Raw genomic sequence first — 18,576 nt, forward strand, 5'->3', positions numbered from 1 at the left:
CATGAAATTTAGTAGGCACAAATCTTAAAATTTTAAGAGAGCACAGATAAATGTTCATGACTAAAAATATGATAATTCTTAACAAGTAGTATATAGAAAGGAGCTTTTGTGGTACAAACTATCAAAATAGACTTTAGAGGTTTTATTAAATTGTTATAGTTTATTTTTAAATTGTTGACTAAACGCTATTAAACGCAAACTTGAAGACAAATAACATTATATGAAAAATAAATAAAAGCTGTTGAAAAAGTGCATTTATGTGTAATGTTTTAAAAAGACTATAGAAGTTATTTGTATCAGACTCTAATTTTACACAGAAATTTAACCTAACTTTTTTATTTAATAAACTTTTCAACTGTAACAAATATTCCAAAACCTTGTTTCAAACAGACAAGCTAGATAATGGTAAGTAGAAACTTGGTAGTGTTGCTGGCAGCGGTGCTGTCCTGCACCTGCGTGGTGTCAGCTTTCATGGACCACGACTTGACCGTCCACGTTCCAGCCGGAAGGGTGGAGTGCTTCTACCAGCCAATCAAGAAGGAAAAATCCATGGAAGTTGAATATCAGGTTGAGCTTCTAAACTTGAAAATATAAAAAATGACATTTATTGCAACTATGCTTTCATAATTATTATACTTTTGATCACTTGGCAAAAAGTATATATATATATAGAAATTTTTATTACTAATAATATATACATTTTGGTTAGTATTAAATATATTGCTATAAAATTTATGTTTTTTATTGTTGAAATTAGTTAAAATTAAAATTTATGTTTAGAATATATATACAAAAGGTTAAAAAAAATTTTTTACACTGTTTTTGTTTTTTTCTTAAAAGCAACAACTATCTTAATTAAACAAGTTGTTTAAGTAAATTAAAAGTACTTAAAAAAAAAGTTTGAGTATAAATATTAGTTTTAGTTGATTAAATAAATAGTTCACTACCTGTGTGGCAAAAATTATGAATTCAATTAAAGTTTTTATTATGTTTTAATTTTTTAGTATTCCTCCTATACTATTTTAATAAATTTATTTTTCTAACATTATTTTTTTGTTAATTAGTTTGTTTAATAAAATCTTAAAAAATAAGAATATTATTAATCATCTATATAGTTAAAATCTCTTTGTTTCTTTTATAAAAGTCAAAACATATAATTTTATTAATTGTTTTAACAAATTTTTAAATTTATTAAAATGCAGGGTACAAAAATTGTAGGACTCTATCAAATTCATAAACTAGTTCATTTGAAACTAATACCCAAGTTTAAACACAGGTAATTGCAGGAGGAGACTTGGACATTGACTTCAGAATGGCAAATCCAGATGGTAAAGTTCTGATGGCTGAAAGTAAAAAGAATGATGCAGTGCACACGTTAGTAACATTTTATTTAGTTACAGTCAATTTTAGTAAAAGTAACCCTTGTTAATGCATTTTTTTATTTTTTTTTATCTTTATGAGTCATAATTTTTTCAGACTAGGTTTTTTATGGTCTGTGAACTAATAGAAACAGATATAAAGTTTATTTTAACTAGGTCGTTTAGGTTTAAATAATTTAAGTTTTTTAAAACTCCTGATAAATTGCTGTTTTCAGTTGTAAAAATCTAAATACTATAATAAAAAATAATTATTTCAGACTTCAATTTGAAAAATTGTAATATATTAAGTAGCTTTTACACCTCTACGCTTGTATTCTTTTGCCTTGCAACTTCTAGTTTTATATCCTGTTCTAGATATTTAACCCATACTTAAAATAAACAATAGTTTTTTAAATTGTTTTTTATAACTAAATTAGTCATATCAAGATAAACAATAAAATTATTTTTCAAATAAATTTTAATACACCAGGAGTTTAGATAGTTTTTTAATTTTTACTGCTCACAGATTTAACAACTTATCTTTGACAAAATATTTATAAATGAAAATGTCTTTTTATGCTGCTTAAATGGTTTTTATAGTAAAAATAGAAAACTGGCACAAAATAATAAATGTCGATAACACAGTTAGGTTAACATGTTTCAATGAAATGTATTATTCAATCAAAGGAATAACATTGTAGCATAATTTAATATTTGGAATGTTTATTATTTGTTTCCTACCTGTGCAGTCCTCCCAAGTTGCTAAGAGCTCTCTCAATCATAGACACACAATAACATTTATGCAGATTCGAGGATTTGCGACTGGGCGATTCTAAGGTTGTAAAAAAAGAAAAGTCAGAAAAAGTTTGGTAAAAAGTCAGGAATTTTTTCTCAGCTTGATCAGTGGCAACCATGGGTTGTAAACCTCCAAAGAATAGACAACTTAAATGATTAATAATATTTTTTATTTTGATACTTTTGAGGTATTTTTTAGTCAAAATATTCTGTAATGGAATACCAGTTTTACTGCTGTTCCCTTAGTTGAAGATCAAATAGTATAAGATTAGTCAACTAGAAAGCAAGTTGATCTGATGAATGTTTTTATATATAGCTGTATAAACCAGCCACATAGAGTGAGATGTTTGAGTCAAGATTTTCCAGATGTAGGTAGTTCCAGAATTGAACTTAGATACTATTTATAATGTTTATTGTAAAGTCCTTTTTAAAAAGTGTTTACTACTTTTTACAGTTATTCTTTGATTTAAAATATAAGTAGTTAAATGTCATTTTGTTTTATACATCATTGAAATCTTTCTTTTTGGTTGAAAAAGTGATTTAAGGTTTTCATAACTTTCAAATAAATTTCTCAAGCATAGAGTTTCTAACATTATTATTTTGTGCATGGCTCTTCACTTGTTGGTGATCAATATGTTCTTTAGTACAAAATGTAACCAATAATTGTCATACCTATCTTATGAAGACTAGCCTTCTTAAGTGCTTTTTATTTTGTTTATGTTCAAGTTTGTTATGGTTCATAGCCAGTAAACTACACTATGACCATAAAGTTAACATTCAAGCAACGTTCAATCATTATTATAAATCTGACAAATATGACATTTTTGTATGTTAAGACACGCAAAACATGAGTATGAAAAAGTTTTTTTTTATAATTATTTATACTTTTTGTAGTCTAGTGTGCACAGAATTTATATTTCCGTAGTTTGGTGTACACAGATTTTGAAAAGGTTGAATACCACTGCACTAAACTATGACCATAAAATTCATATTCAAGTAACCTTCAACCATGATTATAAATCCAACAGTTTCGAGGACTTGCAACCGGGCGACTACGAGATCTGCTTCAGCAACCGCTTCAGCAGGATCTCCTCCAAGACGGTCTTCTTCGAAATAATCCTGGACGCCGACGAAACGGACGATGAGGACGAGGACTGGAAGTCGTTCGTGCAGCCGGACGAGGACTACGGCGATAAACTGGCCAGCATGGAGGTTCGTAACACGTATATATATATATTTTGATTTAAATAATATTTTTGTTTATGCAACCCGATCAAGGTCACGCATATATATATATATATATACATATGTATGTTAAAATGTTATTTTTGTTTGAGATGAAGGTCATGGTGATAAACTAGCCGGTGTAGAGGCTTGAGTAAATTTTCAACCAAAATTCAACCATGATTATAAATCTGACAGATTCGAGGACTTGCAACCGGGCGACTACAGGGGTCGGCAAACTGCAGGCCACATTTTTTTTTCAACTAGTTGAATAAATTAATATTCTCAAAAACAAAAATCAAGTTTTAGTGTTATCTTAAAAAGAATAATCTATCGCCTTTTTTTTTTTTCAAAAAAGTTATCTTTAAATGTTTTTTTTAAAGCACATAAAAAACGTTCCTTTTTTGACCTGACGACCCCTGATATATATATATATGTATATTAAAATAGTATTCTTGTATGAGATAAAGGTCATGGGGATAAATTAGCCGGTGTAGAGGTTTGTATAAATTTTATAAACTTATATAGGCTTTTTTTTGCGCTTTATCAAACTTAATTGATAAGTCTCTGTTCTGTTGGGTAATGTGTTATAGTATGTGATTAGGATTACTTGCCAGCATGGAGGTTTGTGGGAATTTTTCGATATAAATCGTGTAAAAGTTCTAAACAAATTTAATATAAAGTATATAAACATTTTGTGAAATGTGTTTGGAAATCTGTTGAAAGTATTTAAGGAAAATAACAGTCTAGTGTGGAGGTTTGGGAGAGAGTTTTATAATTATTTTGTACAAGTATTACAAGATTTAAATAAAAATTATATGAAAGTTTCGTGAAAAATGTGTGAAGTTTCGAATGAATTTAAAGTTTACACGTATTAAAGTGTTTGAGGAAATAACAGTTTAGTTTGTTTAATTTAAAATAAATATTGAACTGCATTTAGAAGTTTGATAAGTTGTTAATAAGTTTAAAAGAATTCTTTTAGATTATTTTAATTTTTTTCACAAAACTATTTATTTAATGTGTAGTTTTTTTTAATATTATTTAAATAGCTTTACTCAATTTTTTTTTTTAATTTTGGTAAAACTAATTATTAAGCTACATTTATTTACCTTTAAAAATACAGCTAACATGACTGATTTTTTTCACTTTTAAAAAATATTCGAAATGATTGTCTTTTAAAAAAACATTGAGGTTAAGAGATCTGTTAGAAATAGCTTCCGAAAAAGTTTTTTTTTTTAGATAGCTTTATATGTATTTTTTACTTAAAGTATTTATTTGATAAGCAAAAACTTTTTATAGTTATAATGTTTTCTATGAATGCAACTTTATGCATAAATTATTAAACGTGTTTTAAATTTTTATAAAAACAGATTTAAAACTATCAGTATTACAAAAATTTTATTGATAAACCATTTTTATTGAAATCAAATATGTTTTGCCTTAATTATCAATATTAATAACTGTCAGGGTTCGTGCGCGTCAGGCTAAGTCAGGCTAAATCAGTTTTTTTGAAAAAAGTTGAAAAACGTCAGGCTAAATCAGTTTTTATATTTAAAAATTTGAGAATCTCAGTTTTTGTCAGTTCAAATGCATGAATTTTTTAAATTAAGATCAAATTGAGATGTGAATTTATTTCTAAATAAAGATTTAGTTATTAAAGACAAAATCAGTCAGTATTTGTAAAAATAAACTCTTAAAACCTTTTGTTGAATCTCTAAAATAATTTTAACAATCTTCATTATTTTGTTTTTAGTGGATTATACACGTCATAATTATAAAAATTCATAAAAAAGTACAGTTTAAACATTACAGTTTAGTTCAACAACTTAGCTGTTTGTCTGAATTTGTTTACATGAGCTTTGTTTTTCAGAGCTTAGTTGGTTAAACTGTTTTAATTCCTTTAATAAAGGCTTTATACCAAATACTTTTTAGATTAATACTCTTAGCAGTTTGTTCATATATTTTATTTTCTGTTTATTCAAAGTTATTAGAGATATTCACAAGACTAAAACTTAGCTTAAAGATATAAGTTTCATAATTAGTAGAATCATAATTTGCAAGTTTATAACATAAAGAGCTTAAACTGTTTTTTTAGTTTGAGTAGTTATTTTAAAAATTATGTTGTTAATGAAAAGATAAGTTTTAGAGTCTATATCATGTGTTTAATACTTATCTTTATGTATTCGTTTAAAAGGATTCTTTGAAATAACTTATGTAATATCATGATTAGTTTAATTAGTTATTTTAAAAATTAAGATGCTTTAATGATAACATAAAGTTTTTGAGAGATGTGTTTAATTACATTTTGTTTTTCTTTTACAGACTTATTCACATTTCTGTTTTAATAAAAGCTTCTGGTTTAGTCAAGTGACTTATAATTGACGAATTTCAAGTACTAATTGACACGAACCCTGTATATGGGTGATAAGTGGTGGATGTAACTAAGCCCCAAAATTTAATAAAGGTATGAAATTCATTGTAGCAGAAATTATAATGACCAGTTAAAAATATTCAAGTTGCTGGGTAAGCGATTGATAGATGTTGAAAAATAATTCATTTAAATTTTTATTTTCTTTAAAAGTAGTTTTGTGAATACTTTTATTGCGTTAATTTGCCAATTAAGACCCCCCGATACCCAAAATGCCTTCTGAAGGTGATTTTTTCTACTTTGAAAAAATGTCAGGCTAAATAGGTCTCTGTCAGGCTAAATGAAAAGGAATTTCGCGCACGAACCCTGAACTGTTGTTAACATCAAGTTATAATTATTAAACGAAAAATAAACCAAATTGTCAGGAAGAAATGGACTCCATCAAGACCAACATGGCCAAAACAATCCAAACCCAATCTCTCCTGAGAGTTTTCGAAGCTAAAGTATGTTTTGAAATATAGTCGTTCGTTTAAAATATCACGTTTATGTTATTACTATGATTTTTCAACATTATTAAAAGCTGCTACAGTATTGATTACAAAAGAGCAAGTTATTTATTTGAACAAATTTTAGAAATGTTACATTAAAAGTACTCTACACGTCTTTTACCAATTTGAATTTGAAAATAATGAATTGATAAATTATTTTGTTTTTAAATTGTGGAACTTAAAACGATCATCATTTCTTTGTTCAGGCTTGCTGAGTGGTATACCTTGTTAAATAATTATCAAATACTGTTAAAATAAGTTTATAAAATGTTGTTTTTTAAAAGTATGCAATCTTTTAAAATTAAATTAATTAATTTTTTACATAACTTTTTAATTTTTCAGGATAGCTAAATTGTTGAATGTAGAAAGTTTATTAAGTGATGACTTTTAACAAAATCGAACACTAGCAAATTTAACAATAACACGCTTAAAATAGTTGTTATAATAGGCAGGGTTGCCACATGGTCAGGAAATAAGGAAAAGTCAGAAAAAATTGAAAAAAATGACAAAAGTCAGGATAAAATAAGGGGTTTTGAAAAAAGTCAGGGAATTTTTCTCAGCTTGATCTGTGGCAACCATGATAAGGCCTCCTTTAAGTACTTTTTACAATATCACAAGTTTTACATATAAACACAGGATCGTTCAATAGTTGAGAGGAACTTCGAGCGCATCAACACCTGGTCGGGTATATACTTGGTTGTCATGTTCCTCGTCTTCTTTTTGCAGGTTCGAATATTCCATTATAAATTAATAAGCAAAAATTTTTGCAATTGTAAAATTATTACTTTACTTGTATAAACTGCAGGCTTGGTAGAATTTATTAAGTTTTGTTTGGTTTTGTTTATCTCTTGGATGCGAAGGAATATAGAAATTTTTTTATTTATGAATTAGTTTTATCAGATATATCATTTTTATTAGTTGTTCTGGTTTTCTTACAAGTTTTAAAATACCATAATAACTTATCAAGCTGTAAATTAGACAATAATTCCTGCTTCGTATGTAAAGTTTATCAAAAAAATTAAAACTTACAATTTGTGTTACTGCTACAGTCTGAGTTACAAAATAATTTAAAATTTTTTATTTTTAAAAAGTTATTTTTTTTAATATGTATAATTAATAGCTGATAATTTTACACTACCACCTATAAATTATAACAAAAAATATTTCAGATGTACGTTTATTTAAATAAATATGAATCATATATATATATATATATGTACATTTAATTAAATATTTTCTTTCAGATGTACATGATCAAAAATATGTTCAGCGATGATAAGAAAGTCAGAACGTAAAAAGTGTTGAGAATTATAAAATCACATTACTATTCGCAGTACTTTTGAAATTTTTAGTACACATTTTATAACAATGTATTTTCTTAAAGTCCTTTTTAGCAGTTGTAAAAATCCAGTTATTTTTTAATTGTATCATATTTTTTAGTATTTTAAAAGCAGTACTTTTTTAATTTGCAGTCAACACAAATAGTACTTTATATTACACTTGTGGAAATTGTTAATTACACTTTTTAAGGCTTCTATAGTACTTGAGAATATTTATTTTACAAACTTATTGACATATTTATTTTTGATAGTTTTTATTAATTTAAGTTGTTATTTATTTCTACTGAAATTTACAGTTTAAAGTTGGTAAAGTAAGAAAGCAAATACTTAGTTTTTATTATGGTTTTTTCTTCGTGTGTAATTTACTGTAAAATAAAACAATTCTAAGCTTCATAACTCTTAAAAGTTTGTTGAGTTAAATTAAAAAGTAAACATTTTCAAACTACGATACATGTTTTTTTTTTAGTTTTTAAAGTTAAGTTTGTTTGTCTATAACTAAATATTTTGTTAAGGTTCTATAATAACTTGTATACGATTTTTTTCTAAAGTCATTTATGCAATAAATCAGTAGGGATTACTGCAGTTTAAATTAGTTGTTTTTACAGATTAAATTAAAGCAAATTTCTATCAAAAATAACTATTTTAGTGTTTTCTTCACGTCTATAACAACATTTTTTAATAATATTGTTCCCGTAAGTAAGTTATTAAACTTTCCAGGTTTGTTTTTACAAGTTTGAACCTGAAAGAAAACTTATTCAAAAAGTTAACTACAAAAAAACAAATTACTGTTTATTGTCCTCTTAACATACATTATTGAAGTTTAAAAAATAGTATCTGTTTTGTTTGTTTCATTGATAGTTTTTGGTTTTTAGCTCAGTTATGATCATTATATAAATAAAAAAGTGTTATACCTTAACTAGGAATTTAATACATTTTTTTTTTTTGCTCTTTACAAATCAAAATTTTTAATAAGAATATATTAAAATTTATTTAAGCTACATGGTAAATTTCAAAACGAAAATTTATAAACATAATAACAAAACATTAAACAACCTCAAACAGCAAGAAAAACCTGCAACTGCAGGAAAGAAAAATGCCCTTTAGACAATAACTGCTTAGCAAGCAACCTAATTTACCGAGCTGCAATAAAAACAAATAACATAACAAAATTTTACGTGGTTTTAACTAGCACAACATTCAAAAGTAGATAGAGTTATCATAAGTCAAGTTTTAAAAATAAATTAAAAAACATAGCACTGAGTTATTAAACTATATGTGGAAACCAAAAAACGCAAACAAAGACTATAATAAAAAATATTTAAATACTCTGCAGAACTAAAACTAAACAAAAAATAACAAAACATGTAATTTATGTAGCTTATAAAAATACAAAACTAAAAATTTTCGCTGAAGAAAACAAATACAGCAACCCTTTCTTCATAACCAAAATATGTAATAAATAAAACAAAAAATATTAAACTGAGCAAACAGCACAAAACTTAAATTAACTTGTGCAGAAGTTGTTTTAAAAATAAGCTAGCTAATTTTTTTGACACGTCATAATGTGTATTTTGTTATTTTTTTAATTTTGCTAATAAATTAATTACTGTTCTGATGATATGCTTAAAGCATAGAAACTGCAGGTAAAATTTGAAAACTAGTTTATTTTTTGTATCATTAATACAATGACGTACATATAATTATAAACAAAAATTTTAGTAACATGTTTATTAGTAGTTAACAACGTGAAGACTGAGTTAAAAGGTTTTCCTTTAGTATAAGTAAAATAAATAATTTCTGTCGACTAATTTTAAGTTAAAAGTTGTAGTTAACAAATTACAAAACCTTCTTTAGAATAACAAATAATTGTATACTTCAATATTGATTGCTTAAATTTACACATTTTATAAGGTTTTGTAACTGGTGTGCAAAAAGTAAAATCAAAGCTTTTGTTATAATTGTCACCCAATTGTTTATTTTCACAGTACTTTTATGTATTTGGTTTAAATTGTCATATTTAAAATATATTTTAATACTTATTTCAGTCGTAAACCTTATTCAATGAACGGATCGCTGTTGCACGAGAGTCACTTTTGCACGGCGACTCTTTTGCATGAGCGTCACTCTAGCACGAGGGGACTCTTTTGCACGAGATTAAAAAATATATATAATAAAAATAAAACTATAAAAAAAACAACATAAAAAAAATAAAAAGACTAATTAATAAAAAAAAAATTACCGACCGAGGGTTAGGGTTCTTTAGTGGTAACAGTCATAATATAGATAGAAAATAAAAGAAAAAATACGACCAAAAAAAAATAGACAAAATAACTAAACAAACTAATAAAAAAACAAAAAAAAAATACTGACTGGGTAAGGGTTAGGGATAACAGTGATAGAAAAAATATATTTACCTAATAAAAATTATGAAAAAAAAACAGGAAAAAAAATTATAAAAATATGTTAAAAAAAAAAATTTCGACCGAAGGTAAAGGTTAGGAGTAGTGGTAAAAGTGAAAAAAAAACTAATTTAAGATAATAAAAAAATTATTATTTTTTAAACTTGTGCAAAAGTTACGCCATGCAAAAGTGTCCCCTCGCGCAAAAGAGTCGCCGTGCAAAACTGTCTATTCGTGCAAAAGTTACCCTTCGTGCAAAAGTGACGCTTCTGCAAAAGAGTCGCCGTGCAAAAGTGACACCCACCCGCAATTAACACAAATGCTTCTTCTTACAAAATATTTATTGTTAAAGTATCTTATAAACGATTTTTATTATTTTTTTAAGGTTCTTTGAAATAAATGCTTGTTAATCTTTTATGTTTAAGAAAAACAATTAATATTTAAACGTCTGTAACAACATTTTATATTCATATTACTATTAAAATAACTATTCAGGTTTAAACTACAGGGAAGGATATTTTAATTTTTTATAATCCAGATTGAGTTTTTGGAGAACTAATTCTAATTAAAAAACAGTTTAAAAACTTGTTTTACATTCTATTTTATATATTAGTTTGTAAAGTACATCAATTGATAAAACATAACTTATTATTTTCGTAAAGAACTACTAAAAACAAAATGTAAGTTATTACTTCTAAAGAAAATTCTATTTCTTTGAAGCTAAACTGTACATTTGTAGGTTAGTTGCATAATAAAATACCAGCAAAAATATTGATTATTGTATTATTTTACTTAAAATTAAAAATCATCAAATTTGGGGCGACAGAGCCTTTTAAAAACTATCTTTTACATAAAAAGTATCTTCAACATATAAAAACACAAAATTCTCGCTTAGAAGTTCTTATAAACTTAAAGTTTTTTAAGAGGTATGTACCGTACGGCCGACCAACAAAATTACGTGTTTGGCTAAGTATTGTTTAAATTGAAAACAACTTGTGCAGTTTGAATTAAGTTGAAACTATCGTTTTTAGAAATAGTTTAGAAAAGCTTGATCTCGATTCCACGTTTATCACATAGCAGTTTTTAGTTAGTAATAACTACAAAAGTTACTCTCCCCTGCGTTAGTTTTATTTAAAAACAAAACTCATTTCTTTTTGAAGATTTGCTTTAATTTTTGAAAAATAAATGAATTATACTTCAACACAATAGTTTAATTTTCTAAAACTACGTTTAAATGATTGGTTCAGTGGTATATGAAACGTTTTGTGCCTCAGCTTTTTATTATGAATGATTATTGTTTAAGGCTTTTTGATTGACCATAACAACTCATAGCTTTTTGTTATTGTTTTTATTGTTATTTATTGTACTTATTCTATAGTAGTTATTATTTAGTCTTAAAAAGCCATGCAGTTGTACAAATGAGGTTCTTATTATATTTAAAATGCTTGTGTTTGACTGAGCTTGATATTAATAATATTTAAAAATATTAAAATTTTATTACTTGTAGTAAAAGTTTTACTTTTTGTGAGACTATGCGTAAACCTCAAATTCATTGTTATATTTTCATTTAAGATTTTTTTGTTAAATTATAAATAAGCATTATTCCTTTTAAAACCTGACTGTGAAAAAGCAAGCCCAATGGTTACCAAGCAACCAATTTGCACCACAACTCTATCGAGCTGGTAGAATCCTCGAAACGATTGTGCAATCTTGTTGAATTGCAACGTCACAATGTGCTGTGTGACTTTGTAAGAACGTTGGAGTTTCAATCAAGTGGAAAATTTTTTGTTTTACACAACCTCAATTGCTCGCGAGACTTGCACGTAGGGCTGCTTGATCAGTAGTTTATTTTTAAAAAACGCTGGAGTCATTCTCGGCAACGTGAAAAATTTTTACTCCTACCACGCGAAAGCGACCCAGCTAAAGTTTGTTTTCGATTTTAACATCTACAAAGTGCGAAGCAACCTTGCCAGCTTAGCAGTGGATATTATTGAGCGTCTGAAAGATTGGTATTAGTTTATCGTTGATTATTGCTTGGTTTTTTGTATAAAAAGCAAGTTATTTATCATGTTTTGTTCCATTTTCAATGATAACTTTTTGTTAATAGATCAGCTTGCTGGGACAAAGTTATTTGTTTTACTTTTAATCTACAGCAAAAGCCACATAAGGTTAGATAATTGTATATCAAATTTTTGGTTTAAGGTATTTATCAATGTATTACGATTTTTTTTTTAAATCTGGCAACTGCTGTCAAAAACTTTAGGACTTGGAATATTTTCTAATAGTCGTTGAAACTACACTTTTAGCTCGGTAAGGTGTATCAACAAAACAATTGTTTATAGCTTGTTGTAGCACATTTGATAAATCACTTATTGACATTTCTATTTATAAAAAACTAACTTATTAAATGTAAAACAGTTATATTGAATTTTTAATACATGAAACTAATATATTTATTTTTTCAAAAATTTATTTTGCAAACTAAGTTTCGGTCAAAGACCTCGTCAGTGCTTAAATAAATCTAAAAAAAGATATGTGACAGTCATGGAAAATAGCATTTAAACAATTAAATTAAAATAAAAACAAATTATTACTAAAAACTTTTACTTAAGAAACTAAACAAATCAAATTTTAATATTAAGACTGAGTTTTAGTAGGAGTTTAAATTTTTAGCTAAGTTTTAAAATCAATATAACAACAATAATAATAATAATCAAAGCTGTATGTAGCTTTCTTTTTTCTTCTAGATAATTTACAGACTAAACATTGCTTAAGCAAAATTGTAATTAATGAAATGAGCTTAAAATTTAATTGAATTTGGTGTAGCTTATTTTAATTGTGACGTAATTATTAAAAATTTGAACAATCTTGTGCTTTTAATCGTTATTAAAATTTAAATTCCCGCTCAAATTCTAGTTAAATTTAAAAATCAAACAACAACACAAATAAATAAGAATAAGGTTAATAATAATAAGTGGGCTTAAGTTAAGATGCATTTTAATCAAGCTAAATTTTATTGTGACTTGAATATTGTAAATTTAAGTAATTTTGTGCTTTAATAGTTACCAAAATTTGAAAATTTTGCTTGAATAATTTAAAAAAAAAAAAACTTTTAACTTTAAGAAAATTATAGTTACAAATATTAAAAAGCATGCATAAAACCTGTATTACTAGTAATTTAAGTTTTGAAGTGGAGTTTTCGGAAGTGCGGGCAGGAATAAAAGAGTTCGTACCGTTTGTTTAGATTATCCCTTCTGTCTGCTTTAGCGATCGCGACCTTTTCTAATATGCAAGTACTGCAAATGCTTCGGGGGTTTTTTGCTTTGCCAATGTGGTGGATAATTTCCCAATCTATTTTGTATTCAATGTTTTTATTTTTAAGCTTCCATATATACTTCGATAATTCTGTTCCGTTCTCTTTATAGTTTTTAAAGTCACTAATATGGTTGTACCATCTTTTTTTAAAAGTTCCACCCGTTGAGCCCAAATAGTTTATAAGCTTTCATATAAAGCTTGTAATAGCATTTAAACAATTTAATTAAAACTAAATTATTACTGAAACAAGAAACGATGATCCAAACGAAACACTTTGCAACTGCCGAACAAAAAACAAATGTCCCCTTAAGAATAAATGCTTAGTTGAAAATGTGGTATATAAAGCGACAATCAAATCGGAAAACGAAACAAAAAACTATTTGAGTTCAACGGGTGGAACTTTTAAAAAAGATGGTACAACCATATTAGTGACTTTAAAAACTATAAAGAGAACGGAACAGAACTATCGAAGTATATACGGAAGCTTAAAAATAAGAACATTGAATACAAAATAGATTGGGAAATTATCTACCATATTGGCAAAGCAAAAAACCCACAAAGCATTTGCAGTACTTGCATATTAGAAAAGGTCGCGATCGCTAAAGCAGACAGAAGGGATAATCTAAACAAACGGTACGAACTCTTTTATTCCTGCCCGCACTTCCGAAAACTCCATATTAAAACTTAAGTTACTCGTAATACAGGTTTTTTGCATGCTTTTTAATTTTTGTAACTATAATTTTCTTTAAGGTAAAAGTTTTTTTTTCTAAATTATTCAAGCAAAATTTTCAAACTTTCGTAAGTATTACAAGCACAAATTACTTAAATTTACAATATTCAAGTCACAATAAAATTTAGCTTGATAAAAATGCATCTTAACTTAAACCCACTTTTTACTATTAACCTTATTCTTATTTAAGCAACGTTTACTTTGAAAATCAACTAGAAGAAAATAGAAAGCTACAAACAAATTTTGTTTTTTACTATTATTATTTGTGTTGTTCTTTGATTTTTAAATTTAACTAGAATTTAAACTTTGCCAAAAATTCAAACTTAGTACCATAATTAAACTTGTTCTGTTTTTAGGTAAAAATTTATTTCAACTATAAGCTTTCATATAAAGCATTTGAGCGGGAATTTAAATTTTAATAACGATTAAAAGCACAAGATTGTTCAAATTTTCAATAATTACGTCACGAACAAAATAAGCTACATCAAATTCAATTAAATTTTAAGCTCATTTCATTAATTACAATTTTGCTTAAGCAATGTTTAGTCTGTAAATTATCTAGAAGAAAAAAGAAAGCTACATACAGCATTGATTATTATTATTATTGTTGTTATATTGATTTTAAAACTTAGCTAAAAATTTAAACTCCTACTAAAACTCAGTCTTAATATTAAAATTTGATTTGTTTAGTTTCTTAAGTAAAAGTTTTCAGTAATAATTTGTTTTTATTTTAATTTAATTGTTTAAATGCTATTTTCTATGACTGTCACATATATTTTTTTAGATTTATTTAAGCACTGACGAGGTCTTTGACCGAAACTTAGTTTGCAAAATAAATTTTTGAAAGAATAAATATATTACTTCTCCTCCAGCAGTTGAGATCTCTCTATTTGTTTTCTAAAAACCAAAACATATAATATACATGAAACTAAAAGAACATTGTTGAATTTAACTATAAGTTTTTGATACAAGTCTGTTTGGATATGAAAACTTAAAAAGGTGTTATTTTTTCGTAAAAGATTTGTTATGTTCCTATAAAAAATTGTCTATTTAAGTTGTACTAAATTTGAAGTTATAGATGATATGTTAAACAGCAAAAATAAAATAAGGTTTAATGTTATGTAAAATATTAAAAAGTGAAGATAATCTATACAAGCTTTTTTTATTTTAAAAGTTATATCCATTATGTAATGAAAGATTTAACTTCTAAATAGATGAAAATAGTATACTAAAAATTAAATGAAATAAATAGTTTTTAAAAGGCATAAGATACATGTATTTTAATTAAAACTGGTCTGATAAAATGATTACTACTTTTTTAAATATCAGAGTTGGCAGAAACTAAAAGTTTTGAAGGTAAACAGCTGATTTAATGTATGTTTTTATTTCTGATGTAATGCTCGAGTAATTTTTGGCGATACGCTCGTTGCCACAATGGCAGCTTGTATATATATCGTAACCAATTCAGTACATGAGGTAAATGTAATACCAAACTTTACGAACCATATAATATGCTTTTTCAAAAATGTATAGAAAATCATAAATATAAAATTTACATGTTTTAAATAGTTTTAAAATATAAACTGCAACTAATTTGAAAATATGTTTTAAAAGTTATAAAACTTTAAACTTATTCAATTAATATTAAAAATAATGTTAATTTGTTTATTTTTCAAACGATACATACAAAAATTATAAAGTTATTCTGTTTATGAGTATATAAGTTGCTTGAAAAGGGTTAGATGCTGAATAATTAGTAGGTAAAAAAGTTATGCTTAAAAATTGTAAGTCATCCCTGGTTCGCCTTCTAATTTGGTCTTCAGATTTTAATATGAATTTGAAATTATGTCAGCTAAAGCAAAAGTATCTTCTATGGAGTTAACTTCTCAAAAATTACATGAAAAAAGTGCAACAAAACAATTTGAATTTGACTAAAAACACTGATGTGAAATTTTTTGTATGTGGTTTTTTGTAAAACTTCTTGAAATTTATTTTTATACTGTATGTATACTATACTTTCTATATATTTGTATAATACCTTTTTAACTTATTATATTTTATGGTTAAAGCATTTTAAACAAAATTAATTGTGTTTTTTTATTTGTTGCTTAATCCTTGTTGCTCAGTTGTAATTTCAATTAGATTTTTTCTTTTAAAAAATATTGTTTGAAGGTTTTTAATATATTAGGTGAGTTTTTATAATCAATGATAAATTTAAAAAATTTTTATTACAATACAATGTTTCACTCGTTTAAAAAAACAAGATTTTCAGTTGTTTAAAATCTGTAAAAATTTATGTAAAAACAAGTACGAAGACATTAGGCTAAACTTGAAAAGAAAGAAATTAAAAAGAAAAAAGTATAACAAAATACTGAGTAAAATCTAATTAAAACTTATAGTTTTTATAATATTTATTCTTTATATATCAATTTTATTTTTTAAACTCCAAGTTTTGATGTTTAATATGTTAAAAAAATTGTTTCACACTATTTCATTTAAAAGGCTTACTTAAATCATTAATTAATTTTATATACAATAATGTACTGTTAATTTTAAATAAAATATAGATTTAAATTTAAATATTTAATATAGATTATAATATAGATTAAAATTAATATAGATTTAAAATTATAAATAAAATAAAATTAATAGCATAAAAATTATAAAAAACTCAATTGATTCATATATTTTTGTATTTCTGTTGACAACTGAGTTTGATCCTGCATTGAGTTTTAATGGCACACATTACAACATCAGACCCCATTGGGTCAATTTAGACAATTCAAGTTCTAAAAAAAATTAAAGGGCTATAACTTATAAAGTATTATATAATTGACAAAAATAGAAAATACATATATTGGTCTTATTAGTATCTACAAGCCATTTTTTCCTTTTTATAAAACATAAATATATTTTTTGATATGGCTATAATAAGTTTTCAAGTATATTTATTTTTATTATTTTTTTGATATCTTTAGAAATATTCAATATTTAAAAACAAAATAAAAAAATTGCTTTTAGTTATTAACAAGACCAACATATTAATTTTTTATTTTTGTCAATTATATAATACTTTTTAACTTGTGGCCCTTTAATTGTTTTTTTAGAATTTAAGTTGTTGGAACTTGAATTGTTGGAATTTAAATTGTTATGTAACCAGCCCATTTCAGGCTAATAAACTTGGAAAAACATGGAGTTTGAGAAGTTTTGAAAAAAAAACCTTGAATTTTTAACAATTTGAACATGTAAAGTAGTAAAATTTTGATTTGACACAAAAAATTTATCCTGTTTTTTATTCACTATCAAACTTTTTTTATACAAAAAAACACATTTAAAGTAGCTTTACAGTATCTTTTCAATTTTTTTTTTATACTATTTAACACAGTTTCCTACCTTAAACTTAACTTTAAACTAAAAATAGACGCATAAATGTATGCTTAAAAAAAACCTGGAGAAAATTTGCCAAAAACATTTTGTAACCCTGACAAAACCTGATACCTGGAGTTGTTTGTCAATTTAGGCAAAAAAAAAAACAGGAAATTTTGAAATTATTCTGAGATTTTCAAAAAAATTTAGTATTTAACAATTTTTTTAATAAAGTTGTAAGCTTAATTGTTTTCAAACTTAAAAAAAGTATACTAAAAGTTTTAAATAGTTATTGATAAATTATTAGTTGCATTGATACTTAAATTATAAGTAGTATAACTTTGCAGGTAGTTCTTAAATGTCTAGGCTAAAAAATGCTATTTAGTTTTGGTTCTAATTTATCTGTTGTGGAATTTACAATAGTTTGGATTTTATTATTAAAACTGGCTGAGTACTATTCCTGAATATAAGGAGACTAGATTGATTTCTCTAAGTTTTACTGAAAGCTGTGCAAAGATAATGTTAGTTTGTCTAGCTTGGGAATTAGCACTTATATCAAAAAGTTCTGAAAGGTGTCTCATAGGGCCACACTTTGCTTCATTTCTTTGGGCTTGAAGTTTGAACAAAAATTTTGCAAAGTAGGTTTTTATACAAAGGTTTGTTTGTATAAGAAAGCTATGGCATAAACTTTACACCCATTTCAAACAATTTTTTAAATCTAATTTAGCATACCAAATTGTAGGTAAACAAAGTCTTAAAGAGAAACCAATTTTTATACTTAGTAATTTCCCCTTACCTAAAATTTTACACTTCTACTTATACTAATTATTTTTTTTCAGGTCAGTTAACAACTAATGCTAAGGTTTAATAGAAACAATTTAAGTCTATAAAAATGACATTAAGTTGAAATTACCTCAAAAATAACAGTTAAACATTCATTATCTTACTAAATTAGATGACTAAACTCTGCAAGTTCAGAAATTACACCCAATGCCCAATTTATAGTCAATGCCTGCAAAATGGTACATATGAAGTTACAATCTCACACCAAAATATAATAACTAAATAGTATAGTCTTGACTGGTGTATCTTTCAAGGCAAAATATAACAAGCTAAAATATAGCTTCAAGTGT

At 25.6% G+C, this 18,576-nt stretch overlaps 1 protein-coding gene across 1 annotated transcript; it reads left to right on the plus strand.

Moving 5' to 3' along the window:
- Positions 1 to 394: 394 nt before the first annotated feature.
- Positions 395 to 7,997, plus strand: LOC145835740 (transmembrane emp24 domain-containing protein 1-like). Its single transcript, XM_082943448.1, has 6 exons — positions 395 to 567; positions 1,277 to 1,374; positions 3,182 to 3,365; positions 6,171 to 6,248; positions 6,930 to 7,019; positions 7,538 to 7,997. Exons 1-6 carry the CDS (start codon positions 403 to 405, stop codon positions 7,586 to 7,588), a joined length of 666 nt encoding a protein of 221 aa, XP_082799574.1. The 5' UTR covers positions 395 to 402; the 3' UTR covers positions 7,589 to 7,997.
- The last annotated feature ends 10,579 nt before the right edge of the window (positions 7,998 to 18,576 follow it).

The sequence above is a fragment of the Thalia democratica genome, chromosome 5, assembly GCF_965202585.1.
Source record: "Thalia democratica chromosome 5, ktThaDemo2.hap1.1, whole genome shotgun sequence".
Lineage (NCBI taxonomy): Eukaryota > Metazoa > Chordata > Thaliacea > Salpida > Salpidae > Thalia > Thalia democratica.

Bases quoted from the DNA above. Each gene is read 5' to 3' on its own strand.
- LOC145835740 (XM_082943448.1), top strand. From the start codon at position 403: ATGGTAAGTAGAAACTTGGTAGTGTTGCTGGCAGCGGTGCTGTCCTGC. The intron at 6,249-6,929 runs GTATGTTTTGAA...ATATAAACACAG, and splicing joins TGAGAGTTTTCGAAGCTAAA to GATCGTTCAATAGTTGAGAG. The intron at 7,020-7,537 runs GTTCGAATATTC...ATTTTCTTTCAG, and splicing joins TCCTCGTCTTCTTTTTGCAG to ATGTACATGATCAAAAATAT.